General features: G+C 39.7%; 2 protein-coding genes across 3 annotated transcripts; both read right to left on the reverse strand.

Moving 5' to 3' along the window:
- Positions 1 to 296: 296 nt before the first annotated feature.
- On the reverse strand, positions 297 to 4,584 carry LOC149385984 (trafficking protein particle complex subunit-like protein). Its single transcript, XM_089626604.1, has 12 exons — positions 4,183 to 4,584; positions 4,020 to 4,104; positions 3,818 to 3,948; positions 3,610 to 3,712; positions 3,487 to 3,501; positions 2,823 to 2,968; positions 2,495 to 2,690; positions 2,065 to 2,139; positions 1,582 to 1,698; positions 1,161 to 1,205; positions 909 to 1,007; positions 297 to 735 (listed from the first exon to the last, which is right to left on the reverse strand). Exons 1-12 carry the CDS (start codon positions 4,479 to 4,481, stop codon positions 715 to 717), a joined length of 1,332 nt encoding a protein of 443 aa, XP_089482730.1. The 5' UTR covers positions 4,482 to 4,584; the 3' UTR covers positions 297 to 714.
- Positions 4,585 to 9,933: 5,349 nt separating this feature from the next.
- SFR6 (sensitive to freezing 6) lies at positions 9,934 to 18,511 on the reverse strand. Of its 2 annotated transcripts, XM_089625563.1 has the most exons (16): positions 18,112 to 18,511; positions 17,538 to 17,606; positions 16,655 to 16,743; positions 16,436 to 16,548; positions 16,141 to 16,242; positions 15,932 to 16,022; positions 15,071 to 15,667; positions 13,779 to 14,397; positions 13,592 to 13,671; positions 13,373 to 13,455; positions 12,672 to 12,908; positions 12,304 to 12,475; positions 11,588 to 12,102; positions 11,293 to 11,469; positions 10,395 to 10,772; positions 9,934 to 10,300 (listed from the first exon to the last, which is right to left on the reverse strand). In XM_089625563.1, the coding sequence occupies exons 1-16, from the start codon at positions 18,363 to 18,365 to the stop codon at positions 10,154 to 10,156; spliced, it is 3,723 nt and encodes a 1,240-aa protein (XP_089481689.1). In that variant the 5' UTR covers positions 18,366 to 18,511; the 3' UTR covers positions 9,934 to 10,153. The 2 variants fall into 2 exon arrangements, with proteins under 2 accessions (XP_089481689.1, XP_089481690.1); XM_089625564.1 differs by lacking the exons at positions 17,538 to 17,606; positions 18,112 to 18,511 and having other exon boundaries at positions 15,932 to 16,017; positions 16,655 to 16,677.
- Between the last annotated feature and the right edge of the window lie 410 nt (positions 18,512 to 18,921).

Consider the following 18,921-nt stretch of genomic DNA (forward strand, 5'->3'; position numbering starts at 1 on the left):
AGATAAAGAAACAAGTTATAGTTTTGAAAAGGAAAAATGGTATGAAATAACCAATTTAAACTATGACTTTTGCAAAATAGCCATAGTTTCATTAGGTATAGCAAAATAGTCAATTGAGAGTACTACGACTTTTAATCCTGCCTCGATTAATTTTAATCCAGCCTTCATAAAGCTTACATTCTGTCTTTATAGTTCGTGGGATTAAATTTAATCCAACCTAGATTAATTTTACTTTGACTAGTTTGCTTGTAATTGACAAACTATGGCTATTTTGCAAAAACTTAAGTTCTATTTGACTATATAGCCGCTTGACCCTTTTGAAAATTACTGTAGAAAAGCTGTACAAAGTTATATAGAATTTGCTTGAATTTCAATATGCAACATGGGGAAAAGGAGTGCCTGATATTTATCAACCTTGCATAAACTATTGACATGAGAATCTAAATTACAATATTTCGCAACCATTGGTCAGAACTCTAAAAAATTATATAATATATCAATTATTAAAAACTGAGACGCTCGTGGATTAGTGCTAGCTTTTCAGGGATGTAGATCTAACAATGGACAGAAGCAAGAAGGCAATACCACGGTTGATCAGATTCAAGATAGATTTCCCAGTCCCAATTGCTCGATGGGATATCAAGAATCCGCTGAAATCTTAGATGGTTGACTGAATTCCCAAAAAGGGAGAGAGAACACCGGTATGCCTAATATTTAGTCCAAATCCACGAAAATCTGCAAAATTCAAAAATAAAGATCAAACTCCAAACGATTTGGTTATAAAAAAACATGAAACGATATATGATGATTAAAAAAATGGGATTCACACAGGTCAGTAATTGAAGTCTATTCAAATTTGCAGAAGAAAGTAATACAAATATTCACAAGATAGGTGAATTTCAAATGACCTCCAATTCTGGCAAAGGTTCATAAGACTTCTTCTCTATCATGTCAAACAAAGTAACGCCTGTGATTTTCTGGACTCCAAGCTTTGTGGCAATTAGGTTCTGCACATGCGAAGGGATTAACAAATAACAGGGACATGATTCAGGTAACAATATCGGTGTTGATAAAGATGTAGAACATTATTCTTTATGGTAACAAAATCAATTGGATATTTGTAATGATGATTAAGATTCTGGTGAAAGCATGCTTTGTACCAAGGTGAAAGTTGTGGAACCAGATGGTGCAATCTCCGGCAAAACCTGTGTGTGTCAAGAGTAAGAAGGAATGGCAAGAAAAAAAAAATTGAACAAAGAGAATTAGGCAACTACAAAAATCTCTACATATGCCTTTCACTGTCAGAGGACATTAGTTCCAAAACAATTGGATATCACCAGTTTTGGATGAGATTCAAAATAATTCAAGAGTTAGATGCATATAGCAGATTCTAAACTACAAATGGGAATCTTTGTTGAATTGTTTTGTATGCATAAACAACTTTATTGGCCGTAGTGCAGAAAAAAACACACAGGAGTGTTTATGAACGATATCCTCAAGCACAATAGTACTACTAACTTTACGACGTAGTAGGACGGAATTGACTGAATCAAACAAGAAAACTTGATGTTATTATATTACCTGTTTCCGCAGGCCATTAATCATGATAACCTTATCCTCAAGTGAATTATCCTGAGATAGCCAAACTTCAAAGGGGCCTAATTCTCTGTCAGTCTGATTCATTACCTTCAATGGCAGCTGAAGCAAAAAAAGTATTGGATCAGCTAAAAATCCCTTTTTTCACATGGTATAAAATCTAAGAATTAACCACCATAAACTTTAAAAATTATTTGCCCCGAAATACGAGTACAAATATGTTTAAAGAATTAATCACTTAATTTTCATTTTACGCATTTCATGAAGTAGATGCGATTGGTCTTAGCTTGACGTTCAAGTTTTATCTGAATTCGTAGTTAGATATTCCTGCTTGTTATAGCTTTTTTTTAGAAGTTTATATATATATATATATATATATATATATATATATATATATATATATATATATATATGAATGAAATACACACAACACATTCAACCAATGTTTACTTTTAAGCATGCACTTACAGAAAACGGTCTTTCTAAGTTAACAACTGATGGAGCCTTCATGACATGTAGCTCAACATCCTTCTGTGTTATGGGCTGCAAAAAAAGAAGAAAAAAAGTATGAGCAAGATTATTCAAACACCACACATGTCAGCTGCAGAAATACTTCTACAAATGCAGATCATGCCAGATTCTCGTTGTTTGTGCACACGATATTATTGTCCGTCCCCAAATCTAAAAAAATACACCAGTGAAAACTATTCAACAAGATTCAAAAAACCATAGAGCTCTTTCCTTGTTATAAACCTGTGCATGTTATAACTGGATTGTCAAGCAGAAGAAACTTAACAATCAAGAGTAATGGATATGCAATTTTGTTTTCAAGGTATTCATGTTAAAAGAATTCAAGAAGAGAAGAAAATATTAGTTAAAGTTATCGATAATCACTTACGTTGCCCAGAATTTGCTGTGTTTGGAGACGACCTGGTTCACCCAGATTTGCTCGCCATGTTATCTGAAGTTTACCGAGAACATTACTTCCCTCTACCTTAGTTTCGGAAGAGCCATTTGATGACGATTTTAGCTGATAAAGATAGTTATAAATTCCTCCACCAGATTTGATAGGCACTGAAGGCTCAAAGGTCTCTCTGAGATACATTACAAACGTTTACAAACATAGATCATTAAGCAAAATTACCAAGTAAAAGACAGCTATATAGACCGAGAAAGACCAATGTGTTTAAAACAATGGACACTTTTGAAAACACAGTGTTGCTCACCTCGTTTCACAATTACTTTCAGATGGGTGTTCATCTGCTTTGAGTAGCGTTGCACTCCAATTTTGAGCTGGTTCAAACTCAACTTGATCCATGAAAAGGTTCGATTTTGTGTGATTCTCAATGCACGCTTCTAAGAAGGTAGTTTCCTGTGAGATATGAAATGAAAGGACATGTGTATTGAAGTCCAGGGAATTTCAAAGCAAAAAAGACTACACAAGTATTCAAGGTCGTTGTCAGTAACATGAAAGATTGTTACTTTCTTTTCCCTTTTGTTTAAGGACCGAACCTTGTAAGTTATAACTATCAGAGTTTAGACCTAGTGAAGAGTACAACACAATTCTCGTGAAGTCGATGAACACTAAAGAGAATCACAAAGATGAACTATCGAAGCATCTACTACACAGTTACTCTTTGTGAACCAAATTATTTTTGTTCGCCTTAAGACAATTTAGTCAAACAAATATTTAAAATAACATCCCAAAAGAAGTTTAATTTGGTCAACAAGAAGCCACCCTAAATGTACAAATACCAAGGAAAATCAGACGCATACACTAATAGCCCAAACAAACATAGACCAACTCAGCTTCAACTCTCGTTCCTCACCATCACATATCTTTATGGGTTGCAGATTCAAAATTGAAATTTGATTGAAACCGTGACATACCTTTACAACACGGACCTGAAGAACAGAAACAAAAAGAAGAAAAAAATTAATCACACACTCACAATAACTAACATAATAAGACCTCAAGTCATAAACAGGTTCCTAAAGGGGGAAAAAAATCACCTTGGTCCGCACAGAAAGGGGATTGGCAACAATGAACTTAAAGAACTGAGGAAGATACTTGCGCTCGCCATCAGCGTCATTGTACAGCGCAGTGCAAACCAATCTGAATTCCCCCCAAACACAGACAGACATGATTCATTTCATCAATCAAAGTAGAGCAAAAGAGAAAAAATAAAATAAAATACGTTAATTTCATCTATTCTCTTACGTGTGAGCTCCGAGCTCCTTGACGTCGTGCTCGACAATGAAGTCGTACCGCCCGGCGGCGCGAATTGTCTCGACCGGCGATTTGGAAGTGTCGAGAAGCAGTATCCTCTGCCTCTCCGTCTGAATCTCCGCCTGAAAATTCGGAAAAAAAATCACTCACACAATGCCCTAGCGAGGAACGAGCTCACGTTGTTTATGGTTACCTTGATGACGACGTCTCTGACTTCGAAATTGGAACTGTTGTTGATGCTGATGTAGCTGCAAAACGTCTCTCCCAAGTAAATCGCGCTGCGATAAGAGAAGATCGGGATCAGAGATTCGGAGTTCACAGAAAGAGGAAGAAGAAGAAGAGATGAAAAAGCGGACCCGAAGGCTTGAGGGAGGACGAGGAGGCCGGAGAGGCCGATGGAGTCGGTGGAGTCGCGGAGTTGGTAACGGTAACGGAAGGAGGGATCGGAGTCGGAATCGGCGGCGGCGATGGAGGCGGAGGAGGAGAGAGTGGGAGGAGGGTGATCGAAGAGGTCTTCGCCGGAGAGGAGATCGGAGGGGTCGAGACGGAGAGGAGCTGGGTCGGAGTGGAAGGAAGGTCTGCAAAGCCTCATTACTCTGAACGCAAGAGAATGCGGTCCTCCTCCTCCGCCTCCACTCCCATGGCCGCCGCTCATTTTCTCTCTCTGGAAAATGAATGTGAAACGAAACTCTTTGTTTGTTCGTCCTCCACCTTTTTTTTCCCTTCCCTCCTTCTTCTTCCCTTCCCTTCCCTTTTTTTTTTTTTTTTTTTAATAACTACTTTAACAAATAAGTAACAAATTAAGCCACCAAAATTAAAGAAATTTCTAAATATTTAACGTTTTATAATTTTTTTTTATAAATAATCAATTAATAAATATTGTTCCTTCATATGAACAATATGCTACGAAGGAACGCTACTTGTGTCGAGGTGATAGAGTCTTCTAATTTTCTTAACATTGTCAATCGTCTTCAGTGAGCAGGTCTTGTAATTCACAATCAGAGGGAGAAAAAATTAAACGCAGTTGAATATCTTGAGTAAGGAAGCAAACAGATATGAGATTTCATGACACTTTTGGGACATTGAGGACATTTTGTAGGCTGATGAGATAGTTTAGTACAAGAGTGCCCTTTCTGACAATGGAAGATAAGAATCCATTAGTTGTTTTGACCTTTTTGTTACAGGATAAAGGAAAATATGTACTAAACATATGAGAATTACAAATAATGTGATCGGTGGCCCCGGAATCGAGGAATCAAGGTTCTATTTTACTTAGGCTTTGTTTGGTAGGAGGGATTATTGGAGCGATGGATTAAGTTGGAGGGATTTGGAGTGATGGATTATACATTTCCTTTGTTTGGTATGAAGAGAAAAAGATGGAGGGAAGAATTTGTTTCCGTAGGACCCACCAAAAAACTTCCATCTCCATTTTGGAAGGATTGTAGAAATCCATAGCATTTTATTTATGAAAATTACATTTATAATATTTATTGATGCAATTTCATAGTCTCTAATTATTTTATACACAATTTATTTTTTAAATTATTTTGGAGGTGAAACAAAAATGAGTTAAAATTAAACATAATTTTAAAATTATTGTTATATACTTTTATTTATGTACCTTGATTATATATTTGATATGTAGACAATACAGTTATTTTACTCACATATTTTATAATATATAAATATTAATATATATATATATATATATATATATATATTAAATTGTTCAAATTATTTTTGGATAAATTACACAATTTGATCTCATATAATAAAAGAGTTATTAATGTCATTAGTATAATAAAAAAATAGTCATGTTTTTTTTCTTTATTATTTATACCAAACAAGAAGTGGATGAATTTTAATATTTCCTCTTAACATACCAATCAAATTTTGGGAAAGATACAATCCATTTATTTCTTTTCCTTCTATTTCCCTCCTCTTCAATCCCTCCTTCCATATTTCCCTCCTCTCTACCAAACAAAGCCTTAGACTAGCGGAGAAGACACAAGGTTAGATACTTTTTTGGGCAAAAGATGAGGATGGATTATGAGAAGAGGCAAATTAAGGTGATTTCACCAGAAGATACAATTGCTCTAGTTGCTCTTTGCTGAAAGGCGATGGTTAAGAGGGAGAGGTTGACTCTTTGGAAACTTGAAAGCTTTTATTGTTGCTACGAGCCTTTGGGGTAAAGTCAGCGGGCTTGCCGTAGATCTTCTAGCACTTTTCTTTAACATGGCTAACCTTGCCGCAATGTTCACAAGTCGGACGCTCAGATTGGCGTGCAGTGGGAACACGATTTTTTGGATCTGGCTTCCGAGTGAACACTGCCAAATTTTCTGATGTAGAGGCTGGGATCTGACCAAGCATGACAGTACGACGAATCTCCTCTCTACAGACTTCAGCGAAAACTTCTCTGGTGTTCAGCAAAGGGTCTCGGCACAGGAGACGTCCTCGTATGTTAGATGCCACGGGTTTTCGGTTTTCCCCATATCTATATCTTTAAGAAAGAGACTGCATTGTTGTTGAATAGAGGGTCATGTGTTTGTTGTTATTTCCTATAGAGCATGAACTAGAGTGGAAAGGTGCTAAGGTATTATCTATTTCTGTAATGTGTTTTTTTCCTGTCCAATGTTCTTTGGGAGTCGACAGAAGTAGCTTTTTCATAGAATTGTTGTCATTATTTTATTCAATACGGATACATAGAAACCAGAGATACAGCCATAGTAAGAACAAAAGAACTATAACATGCAGCTCATATAAGACTCTAGCCGAGGTCTTTATTTAGACATAGAAGAAATTTGAAGACCCGCTATTTCTCCACCATTTTCTGGTAAAGGATTCGGTCCTTCGTGCAGCTCCATTCGTGATCATTCGTGATCGTCAAAGAGATCAATCTAATGCCATAGGGTTTTCTTGTCACTGTAATATTGTGTGACCGCCTTTTCTCCTTGCCTGGAACTCCACAACTGAGTTTTAAGCTCAAACCATTGTCCAGTGTTATCGAGATCTGAGTAGGTCTCGCTAACAGCAGTCCATATAGCATGAGTGGTGGGAAGAAAGAGATAGGTTCGGCCGATACCGGCATGGAATTAATTAACCATGACATAATCATGGAATTTTCAGCCTCCCATCGGTCTAACTCGGGACTATCTGTGGCTGATTTTTGGGTGGTGTCGGAAATGTAGCTGAATTTGCCTCGACCACGAATGAATAGCTTCACCGATTGGGATCACAGTAGGAAATTACTCCCATTCAATTTGTGGGATGTTATTAAGCCGGTTGGAAGCGGCTAACAGGTGAAGTGGGACGCTGAGTTTTCGACTGATGTGCCAGATGAGTTTTTAGCAAACTTTGCCATATTGGCGGCTAGGGTTTAAAACCTAAGCTCTGATACATAAAGTAAAATATGGTGGAGTCGAATAATAATTTTATTTATCCTCTTCGGGCTTTAAATAGTATACAGAATAATCTAAAATATAATAATTAAATACGTGATATTACTCTAATTACAGAATTGGTAATAGCTACTAAATATATAACTACTAAATATAATACAAATATTATACATTAATAACGTAATCAAATGAAGTTATTTGGCAAACTTGGAGTGGTTCAACAAAGTGCTTCTCGCCAAAACCGTGTGGCGTTTTCTTTATTTTCCAAATACCCTTGCTTTTAGGGCCCTCAATGGAAGTTACATTCTCGACGCTTGCATATTTTCCTTAAGATGATCATATAAAGCTTCTAGCTTATGGTATGGTATCTTATGGGGGAAGAGAGGTTATCTTAGAAGGCTCCCGTTGATGGATTAGGTTGAGCTCGACGATGGTTGTGAGAAAAGATAGGTGGATCTCGAGAGACAATGGCTTCCTCCTTCGAGACGGGTCTCGGATCCCCGACGGAATGTGAGTTTTTTTAGCTAAAGGGTGACGACGATGTCTCGAGGGTTTTGAAGATTCTCGGATCCTACACGACTATCTTTAACAAGATCATTTGGCACTTCAGTAAAGATGTCGAGTATTAGGTTTGAAGTGGGTATTGAGTGGCTTACGCCTTACGCTCGGTGGCAGGAACTTCCCCCTCTTTAAGCTACGGAAAGTTGGTGGGCGTGTGTTTTGAAGCTCAGAGTTCCGCCAAAAATTCAAAGTTTCATTTGGAAGATGGGACGAGATTGGATTCCTACTTCTGAAAATCTTCTCGTCGAGAATTAAAATTGACATGTTCTGCCCCCATTGTCTCCAGGGGAAGGAATCCCCGTTCGTGCCATTTGGGGATGTAGGGAGATTGTCGATGCTTGGAAGTCGCTTGGTTGGTGAAAGATGCTAAAGTTTAATTTTTCATGGAGATACTCTTGCACTTCGTATTCATATGAAATCTACTCTATCTTCACAAGATTTTGAGCTTTTTGTGGTGGCTATATAGGGTTCTTGGAACCGGCGGAAGAACATGATCCACAACTACCGAGTATAGACAACGACCGAGCTTGTGAATGGGACTATTAGGCAAGCAAGAAGCAAGCCACAACTTCACCGGCCTACTCATCCACAATCCCCATGATGGCCTTTCCCCTACCCAAGATGTCACGGCGGGTTGGTGTGGATGGGACAAAATGCAGAGTTGGAGGTATCTATAAAACTCTATAGGTATGGTTCTTCTTGCCTAAAGTGTTCGTCTTGCACGGTCTTTCGGTCCCTTGGTTGCAGAATATATGAAAAATTTTCATGGTCTTAAGAGAACCTTTTCCTGAGCTTCAAGATGGTGTGATAGTACAGCCTGATTGTGAGGTGATGGTTAACCTCGTCAATCATTATTACGGATACTATTAGCTTTTTTATTTGTTTTTGTTCGTGCGATATCTTATTGTGGCATTTGCGGCTGAAGTCACAACTTCAGCAATTCCTTGCATTTATGTCACTTATTTGCTAAAATTGCATCCGTATCACTTATTTGCATTTGTGTCACCTATAGAAATTCTAAATTACCCTCTTATAATAAAATCAATCTCTCTCAAACTCTCCGGTCAGATCCGACAAGAAGAAGCTCGCCAACTCTCTCTCCCCTTCCTCATCTTCCTCCGCCGCCGCAAAGAAGAGGCTGGTTCCGACGGAGACCACCGGCGACAGCGGCGAGGTTCGGGAGGCAGATCGAGAAGGAATCAGGAGTTTGGAGAAGAGGATTCTCCGGCGACGGCAACGAGAAGGCGAGGCCGTCGGGGCTGTGGTCGACGGCGAGGCTCGGGAGGCAGATCGAGAAGGAATCGGGAGTTTGGAGAAGAGGATTCTCCGATCTTTGTCGTCGGCGAGGAAGAGGCTGGTTCCGGCAGAGACCACCAGTGACAGCGACGAGAATGCGAGGCCGTCGGGACTGTGGTCGACGGCGAGGCTCGGGAGGCAGATCGAGAATGAATCGAGTTTAGAGAAGAGGCAGATCGAGAGTTTAGAGAAGAGGATTCTCCGATCGGTGTCGTCGGCGAGGAAGAGCCTGATTTCGGCGGAGACCACCGGCGACGGCGACGAGAACGCGAGGCCGTCGGGGCTGTGGTCGACGGCGAGGCTCGGGAGCCAGATCGAGAAGGAATCGGGGAAGAAGAGGACGAAGGAATCTGTGTTGATGTATTTGTATTTGTGAAGGAGTCTACTTTTTTTTTTTTGAAATATTTGACTGCGAGTCTACTTTTTGTGATTTGCTGTGTGAGTCTATTTTTTTTCGAAATATTTCACTGCGAGTCTACTCTTTGTAATTTCTTCTGTGAGTCTACTTTTTTCGAAATATTTGACTGCGAGTCTACTTTGAAATCTGCGTAAGGGTATTTTGGTCCTATTTTTTTTTATCGAAGTGACATCTATGCAACACCTTTTTTCGTCGTGACTCATTTGCAATTTGGAGCCGAGTTTGTGACTTTGATGCAAATCTCTCTATCGTATTTATGCCAAGACTTTGTAATACGTTTGGCCCATAAACTAGCTAAAAAAGCATACTTGATGATGACGTATGTTTGAACCTTTTTTTTTTTCACCCTCTTGGTTTACCTTATGAGATTTTGGCTGAAATGCCTAATTTAGGTTTGTGATTTGTTTTCTACAAAAAAAAATAGCTATACGACGTTACGAGCATCATGTTACTCTTATTAAGCCAATATAAGCCGAACTACATCCTCTGTTACAAATGTAAGAACGAAAACCTACAGCTAAAAGCTAACGTACACATCAAAACTACAAATAGTGCAACCTCTGTTCTAAATGATTTCACAATCAGGTCAAACTGGGTCCGAACTGAGGGTACTAGTTGAATGAAAGAATCTTTAGCAAAAGACTACTCAACCGACTATACAACCCGAACCCAAGTTCCACCGCAGACGGGACAGCCATAAGCCCAGCGGCTAATCCACCAAACCTCCCTCTCGTTTTGGTTACCTGAATTCGTAGCACCCGGTGAAGAAAAAGCTGAAGTCTGCCTCAAACATCTTATACACTGCAATGCATAACCACCAACATCCCAGTAATCAAAATTTGTAATTATAAACGCTTATCAGAAGCAAGGCATAAAATCCGGTGATGAATCTAACCTTGTACCAAACCCCTTCAAGACCAGTCCTCCACACGGCGGTAACAACATCCCTTCGAGAGCCCATTATACCAAGATACGCCCCGAGGCCCACGGAAGTGTTGAGGCCAAAAGCCGCGTCTCTTTCGGAGAGCCTGCGCTTTCTCGGCCATAGGCCTTGAGGGCTGTAGTAAATATCAGAACTTTCAACCGAGCTGAAGTCCATTGGGTCAGCTGAGTTACTCATCCTGGGACTGTCTTCCATAGAGCCCGAGTCGTCTGGATCAGACCAAGGCCCGCCAAACATGTTCCGTCTGTGCCACTCTTCAGCTGGCGGATGAAGTTCTAACTCTCGGAGTAACAGACCAGCCGCATCAGCACCTCTAGGCCGGGGCATATTCTGCGTAACCGATAGCCAAATAGTTCAGTGTCAAGTTAGATTCATCATTGCGGAGAAGAGTAAAAGAGTTTGTGAACCCGATTTGGTTTGGCCCGAACCCAAAGTCCCAACAGTGAAGCTGAAATTTGTGTTTTTAGGGGTCTTGTGGTAGTGGACCGCCAAGATCAAGACAATCATTCATAAATTTGTAGCAAGTTTTTTTTAAGGCCATGGTATCCGGTAAATATGACTGAAATCCAGGAGGCACTGGCATTATCGATCGGGAGACTATTCGAATGGCCCCAATTGTTACGTCTAGGTGGAATCGAACCGGGAAATGATAAGTTCCCAAAAATCGCCCTTACCACTAGACCAACCAATTGGGGTTACTTTTAGCAATCTTTTAGATAGTGTAAATTCTACTTCTCTGAATATTTTCCCACTTGGGTTTCGACTTAAATCCGTTGTTCTTTAGTATTATAATTTTGTTTATTTTCCAATAATTACACAGCCAAAGAGAGGGTGGAAAGAACAGAAATACCTGCATATGAGGGCCGAGCGATGCTTCAACCACCTCTGGAAGAACTGTATAATTACCATCGATGTAATGCAGGCGAACCTGAATGTTGCTGCTACCCACCTGAGAAACAGGTAAAGGGTGTGCTAAAGTGGATGTCCGCCGACAAAGATCCATCAGTATGAGGAACAGAACCTTCACCTGCATGGAACAAAAATGTGAAATTAAAGTAGTTTTAGATTAAGCTCAAACTGTTATTGATCCAAAGGGCTATGCCTAATCTCGAACGGGATAAAAGAACCTAATGTAATTTGAATACCTCTTCGAAAGTATACCCTTGGCCAGCATTACCAGTGCCTAGTCTTAACCTTCCAGCTCCTCCTCCTTCTTCAGCTACTTTGGTGCCGGGCACGGCCTGACCAGATCGGGCTGCCTGATTTTCATCTGATCTGACAACCGATGATTGCTTTGCAGAAGCATAACTAATCTCTTCTGCCTTCGCAGGAGGACCAGACTGGGCCTTTTGCAGACTTGGTTCAGCATTTCTTTGTGCTGCAGCCCCGGCAACGCGGGTTCTCCGAAAGAAAAAACAGAAGAGTAAGAGTTGGCAGAGGCGATGAAGGAAATGGCAGTCCCCAATCAGCCTTACAGCTGGGGTCCCTGGGAAAGTTCCTGTGTTGATGCTAATAGGCGTGAAGGATGTTGGACCACTGATTGGGTTTGGAGCAGAGCTTGATACACCATCCGTCGTACTGCTAATTTTTGCTATGGCACCTTGTACCCAAGCTTGCATCTGGGTGCTTCCAGTTGTATTTGTCGTTCCATTTTGAGGCCCTGAAAATTAATGAGTTCGTAACATATTAAAGTTGCAGTGAAGAAAAGGAGAACATAACCATTTGAAACAATTAAACATTTTTGAAAGTTATCCTAATCGGTGAATAAGGTATCTAGAACTTGAGATAGTCTCTATTAAACAAATTGTATGAAATGGTCGTGAGTAGCTGAAAATGTAACAAAATAGGAACAGGGACTGACCCTGTGTTGTTGCAGGAGACGCGGCATTTGGAGTAGGACTAGCCACAAAATTACGGTTAGTTCCGGTTCCTGCAGTAACGGCATGGCTTGCCAAAGTGCGACAGAAACTTGCATAACGCCTCAACCGCGTAATGAAATGAGAAGCTAAATCAAGAACTGCATCAACGTACGCCTGCACAACATTGAAACAATATCAGAGATATGGAGAAATAAGAAGTGTTATGCCTAAATTTTAGCATTAGATTAGAGAGGAAGATGTGGAGGGGTAAAAGGTTTGCACATAAACAACAATCGGAGCGGAACAAGTAATCATCAATAATCTATAGCAATTGACAAATTGATGAATGGTTTTGATTTAGAGAGTAAACCTGGATACTCATAGCTAGGGCTGGTTCAATGGCCATTTTATCAGGCTCAATTCCAGACAAGGTTTCACCAGATGCCTGCCACGGCTCAGACACCAGAGCAGAAGGATTTATCAACGCTGATTCTATTCCTTTTCCCAGCATGTCCAATAATAACCTTGCTTGCATATCTAGAACCATTGCCCTAACTTCCTGTGCAGTTGTACCTTCCAATAGCCTGCACTTTATCCTGTCTAGACTCTGTATCAACAGTTCATAATTAGTTATCCATTTGAGTTTAACAAAGTCACTAGCAAAACTCAGAAGCTAAATGTGCTACGCAAATATATTATATTGATCTCAGAACTTCCATAACTGGGCCATTAAACAGAAAGCAAATCTTGATCAAATTAGGCCTCTAGTCCTCCGTTGGATACTGGAAGATTAAACTAAAATGCACGGGTTAACATGATACACTTTTTTAGTCGAGCCTAGTACCTAAAAATCTTTTCTGAGATTATCCTAGACGCACATCCATTCATTCATTTCAAGGGTACCATTCAAGGATTCAGTGACCACCCATTATGACCACCCATTAGTTAAATTATAACACGGGATGGACTGTGAACAAACAGCCTAAGCACGAAATAAATATCAATTAAATATCCAGAATAAGGTATCTTTTTTTACTGAAAAATAGTCAACTGCGGTAAAATTTAACTTACCGGACCATATTGTTGCCTATGCTGAGTTGAAGGAAGGGAGTGAAAATCGGCATCCAAAACAGCAATAACTCTGTTCAATGACACTGGCATACAAGACCAATGTCAGATATACTTCTGTGCGTATCAATTAAGAAAAGAAATGCATAGTTATCTAAAACTTATATTTTAGTTTCATTTGGATTTTCTTAAATAGAACTAGCAAAAAGTAAAATGTATTACCAATTCCATCCTCAGCAGCACTTTGTGTACAACCAACAGCATCCCACCAATCAACTCCAACCATAAGACTCCACCAAAATCTGCGCCGACACAATTAGGACTACCATTCGATATGCATAATAATCACAGTAGACACTATTAGTAAGTCCAATTATTATTAGACATTATTTTTTTCAAAATCAAATACCTCTCAGCAATGGCACGTTCCCAGGTCGACGAGTTGGCCTTTTCTTGGCTACTTGAAACAGCAGGAGGAAGAACGCGGATAAGTTTCAGAACAGTGCGATCTTTAGCAGTGTCGTGCCAAACAGAAGCAGAACAACAGCTCGTGGCTGAGAACGCAGGAGCAGCAATGGCAGACCCAACATTTATCTGGTAGTTATCAACAGGTGCAAAGCTTGGGCCAGAGAAAATATGGACCCCACCACGCAGAAAAGCAACAGCAATCTCACCCCCATGAGCAGAATAGACGACTCTAGCAAGTGTTCTTACGTCACTAGGAAGATCAAAGGGATCGAAACTGACTCGCTTTATCTTCTCCACACTCGACTCATATGTCTTTCTTGCATCCGAATTCGATCCTGCCGTAGCTGGATGATGACGCTTGAAATCAGTGGTCGGTTCTATAGACGTGTCCACTTTGGACACCCAAACTGTCTGCATAGGTGCTTGCCCATTAAAGCTCGAACTTGGGTTTCCAAATATCTGGTGGAGGACAACTGGCTGAACAGAGGATTCCCACCGTTGCACTCTCCATCCTGTGATTGAGGGACCCTCGTCCGGATCATATGGAGACATGTATTGCCCTGCATGATAAATGTAAAAAACGGAGTTAAATGACTCGTAAATTCGACATTCATCCAGCTGCACCATCTCTTTTTTCAGTGCTTACCAAAATAATAAAATCCACATCAGAAAAGACAAGGCATTATAATGGAGCAACCGGCCAAACATTCGCTTATTAGACTCACTCAAATAATGCCTATAATTTATGTAGCACAACACTATGGGAAGCTTAACAGAGAAGACACCCAATAAAAGGTCTTGCAACGAAAGAACACGTGAAATTTTAGAGACCGGTGGCAACAAAAAGAGTAACAAAGATAAGGGTGAAATTCCCTATCAAGGCAATAATTATCCTCTGCCAAACGTGAATACATACATCACGTAGGAAAGATTTCTAAACAGCTGCTTAAGATTTCTAGGAAAAAGTGGTGTACTGGTAGTGTAAATCAACTGATACAAGACAATATGCAATTAATGCTAGAGAATTATACGAATAGACCATTTAAGGTATCACTAAAGAAGGAAAGGGGTTAAGAATAACAACAAACACTTCACTACACATTACAATACACCATCTAGTGGGTAACCGGTAACTACAACGAATAAATACAAAAGAAAGAATTCGCAAAGAGAACAAAATAAAGACGTATCAAATTTGAAAATATCATTGGAATAAACAGCGAGAGCCCGTACCCTCAACTATGACAACAGCTATCACGGAACCACCACGTGTCGGATCAAATGCAACAGCAGTAACTCCAGAGCCCCATGTGGTAGTAGTAGCAGACTGAGCTGCAGCTTCAGGGCTTACATACGCAGAAAAATTTGAAACAGGAGAGCAATGAAGTTGTACTGCATCAATTAAACCTGGGTCTGTCTGTTTTTTACCGCTATTTGCTTCAGATATCAGATACTCCTGCCAGCTAAATAAATAAGCAGCCAGAGGAGAAAAACCTGCCCAAGCAGGCGGGTTAAGTGAAGGTGGAACCCCATTGCCTGTGATTGTCTTCGGGGTCGTCTGAAATCCGTTTCCGGGGCCCGGAGTCACCTCCCAAACCACTACGGTTGAAGGATTTACGATCGGAACACCCGCAATGTGCATGGCTCCACTATCTGTTATGATGGCATCGGCGGCCATGATTCCACTGGGCCCCGCACCTAATAGTCCTTTACTTGTACAGAACCACTTCGCCGGTTCGGCGCCGTGATTAGGAGGCCACTGAGACCAATGCAGTTGAACAGAACCCGACGAGAAAACAGAGCACGCACAAAGGAAACTAGGCCACCTAGCTGGAGGACCAAAAATTATGTCAGACACACAGCATTTATGATGTACAGGAAAGTCAGAAATAGGGCAGCTAGATTGACCAACATATGACAACATGGAAAGGAAAAAAAAAGGTAGAAGCACAGAAAAGGGACTTTATTCTTTTAAGAACGATTTACAAGAATTAGTCATTAAATACTCATTTATTTGTCATGTAGTCTTTTATTTTTATCTTGACTTATTTTTCTTTATAAACACTGATGTAGACATTGTACTGAATGACATACCTGAATTTTGAGACTGTTGTGAAAGAAATTTTTCCTCAAAAGTTGACTTTGCACTAGAGGCAGAGCTAGATTTCGAAGAAAGCCACCTATACTGGTTTTTCCACAGTGATGAAACAAGATTAGACCTATAACACTTCATTGACCTTTCCAAACAAACAAATACTCAATCACAGATATCAAGAATAAACACTATGTAAAATACTACCTACCGGAGACACCCCCGATAACCATTTCGTAACAACTGCAATGTCCTGACGCCACTCATGCTCACGTTGCCAACATGTAGCATCACGCACTAGATTAGCCGGACCCTGAGATGGGAAATCAGAAGAAACTCAATAACCAATCGGTAATTAAAAAAGCAAACAGATTAAAAAAAACATAAGCGGAAAAAAGCTACATATGTTTATAGCCTGAAAAAAAAAAGTAGAGGATGCAAGTAAAAACCCTTCTATACAAAGACCTTTCTCTATATACTAAAGCATTGTAGCTGGTGTATCTTACTTGAGAAGGCTGAGTCCATATCGTCACTCTTCCATGGAAATTGGCTATTAGTAAGGCACGGGGACAAGAAGTAGGGGACCATTCGATGAACTGAACAGAATCACGAGGGGAGTCTGCAAAAATATATATCATAACAGCAATTAATGAAAGCATAAATTTTGACAAAATCGAAGAAAGAAAAATGAAATTAACTAAAAACTCAATCACTTTAAATGATACCTGCTACCACATTAAAAACTGCACATTCGGTTGGTCGCTCCGGGATCACAATATAAATGGGGATCCAAAATGGCGAATTCGCATTGGAACTACGAAAAGAAACACAGAATAAATCTTATAAAACCGTCCGAAGAAAAAAATAACAAGGCATATCTAAATTAACCAAGAATGATATATGTTCGACCAAAACTAGAATAATTTTTTTTTTTAAAGTACCTCGCCAATGGTATACAATCCATGGCATGTGTCAAAAAATTATAGGAGCAAGTACCATGACTGAACGAGCTTCATAATTTCTTCCAAAACTCAATCGTTACTGACGTGATTTGCAGCATTGAAAATATGATCAGTTTTGCGGCGTTCGAAACATTAAAACTACTCTTAGTTAGCAAAATTATATGTACAATAAGGAACAGAGTTTCTCCCTTCTTTACTGACCGGTTAACCGGTTAAAAAATAAATCGGCTACAGGTTAACCGGTTGTCCCTTCTTATAGCCCTTAACTACATTGTGATTCATGTATGCAAATAAGGTATTAATCGTAATGATAAAGATAGTTTAAAATTCCTTAAAAGAAAATTTTGCTCGCAATAATACTAGTTTATTGATAAGCGAGAAATGTGTGTGATCACGCTGATAAGGTAAAACAAAAACACATACAGCACACCCATCAAGATATGGTTAACGATAAGCTCGCAATAATACTAGTTTATTGATGAGTAATGTGTGTGATCACGCGGATAAGGTAAAACAAAAACACAAACAGCACATCCATTAAGATATGGTTAACGTCAATTGACACGCTGATAAGAAAAGGGAAAAAAAATATATATCAAAACTAATTATGCCCAAGGTAAAACATTATCAAGAGATCATTTCCAACCTTGGAATTCTCGCACATGTTTCCGATGCACAAGCAATGGCATTCAGCTTCCCACACCAAGCAACGGCACTGAAGAAAGAAAAGTCGGTAATTATAAAAGTTGCAGAGAATCTCACCTCTTAATGATAATAAAAGCGCATTCAAGCCAAACACAAAAACACAAGAAAAAAAACGAAGATCTCTCAAGGAAAAACCAAATATAGGAGATATACACCAGCTTAACGGTCCGAATAATCCGGCACCATTTCTATAATTTTCGCTAGTATTTATCTGCCCAGTAATGAATAGAACCTAGGTGGACCCAATCATTAAGCTGCCGATTTTCCCTTCTTGGTCTTTTACCCGAGACTCACAATCCAGCAAAATAAAAATTCCAGCAATGAATTCAATACAGTACAGAACGACTGCAAGTGAAAGAAGGATATAAAAAGACACTTCCTTTCCCATCCCTAGTTTAGACCAAGCGCCGATTAACTTCAAGAAGATTATTCACCTAGGGCCAGTGCAGCAAATTTGAACCTCCGAACAACAAAATGACAATAATCAGTGCTGTAATTAGAGACAAAACCCTAACCTGAAATTGCGACAGAGCTCGGGAACGCTCATCTTGTGGAGCAAGTAAGAGCGAGGCTGCTTGAGCCTGATGCAGAAGACGGTGGCGGGACTCGCCGGGTCTGCGTCCATGGGATCGCGAGTATTCTCTACGACGTCTTCGTCCGGTGCGGTGGAGTACGCGGCGGCGTCGGATTCCTCGCCGGAGACGGAGAGAGGGGCGGTGTCGTCCTCGACGTCGTTGGCCAGGGACGACGACGACTGAGTCTGATTCATCCTCAAATGGAAAACCTAAAACCTTTATATATATATAATATATGCGCATACAAACACAACAACAACAATGGGCAGAGAGAGTCAAGTGGTGGGAAAGTCGCGATTGAGGGCGACAGATATCATGTTAGAGAGAGAGAGAGAGAACTAAAAATAATCCTTAAAAGCAAGAAAAAAAAAGGCGATTTGAGAGAGTTTTGTAGCGACGGATTTTTGGGTTTTATGAACTTAAAAGGGTTTTGTCTCTTTCTTTCTTCCTTTTATTTTTATCGAAATCTCTTTCTTTCTTCCTAGGATCTCTTTCTTTTTCTTCTCATTCTTCTCATCTTATGTAATTTGCACTCCAAGGCATTTTGGTAGGAGGATGCTGAACATTTTTTTTTTTTTTTCCCAAAAAAAAAATGAAAATATTTCTCGAGTCTAACTTCACTGGGTAATACACATTTAGTCTTCCACACGAGAATAGGAAATCCATTCGGGAAAACAAAAACCACCAAAAACAAATTTCTTATTTATTGGAAAATTATACAAGTGTTTTTATAATAAAAAAATTGACAAA

Source organism: Urtica dioica, chromosome 9, assembly GCF_054948205.1.
Source record: "Urtica dioica subsp. dioica isolate 48M chromosome 9, U.dioica_male_clone48M_v1_H2, whole genome shotgun sequence".
NCBI classification, from domain to species: domain Eukaryota; kingdom Viridiplantae; phylum Streptophyta; class Magnoliopsida; order Rosales; family Urticaceae; genus Urtica; species Urtica dioica.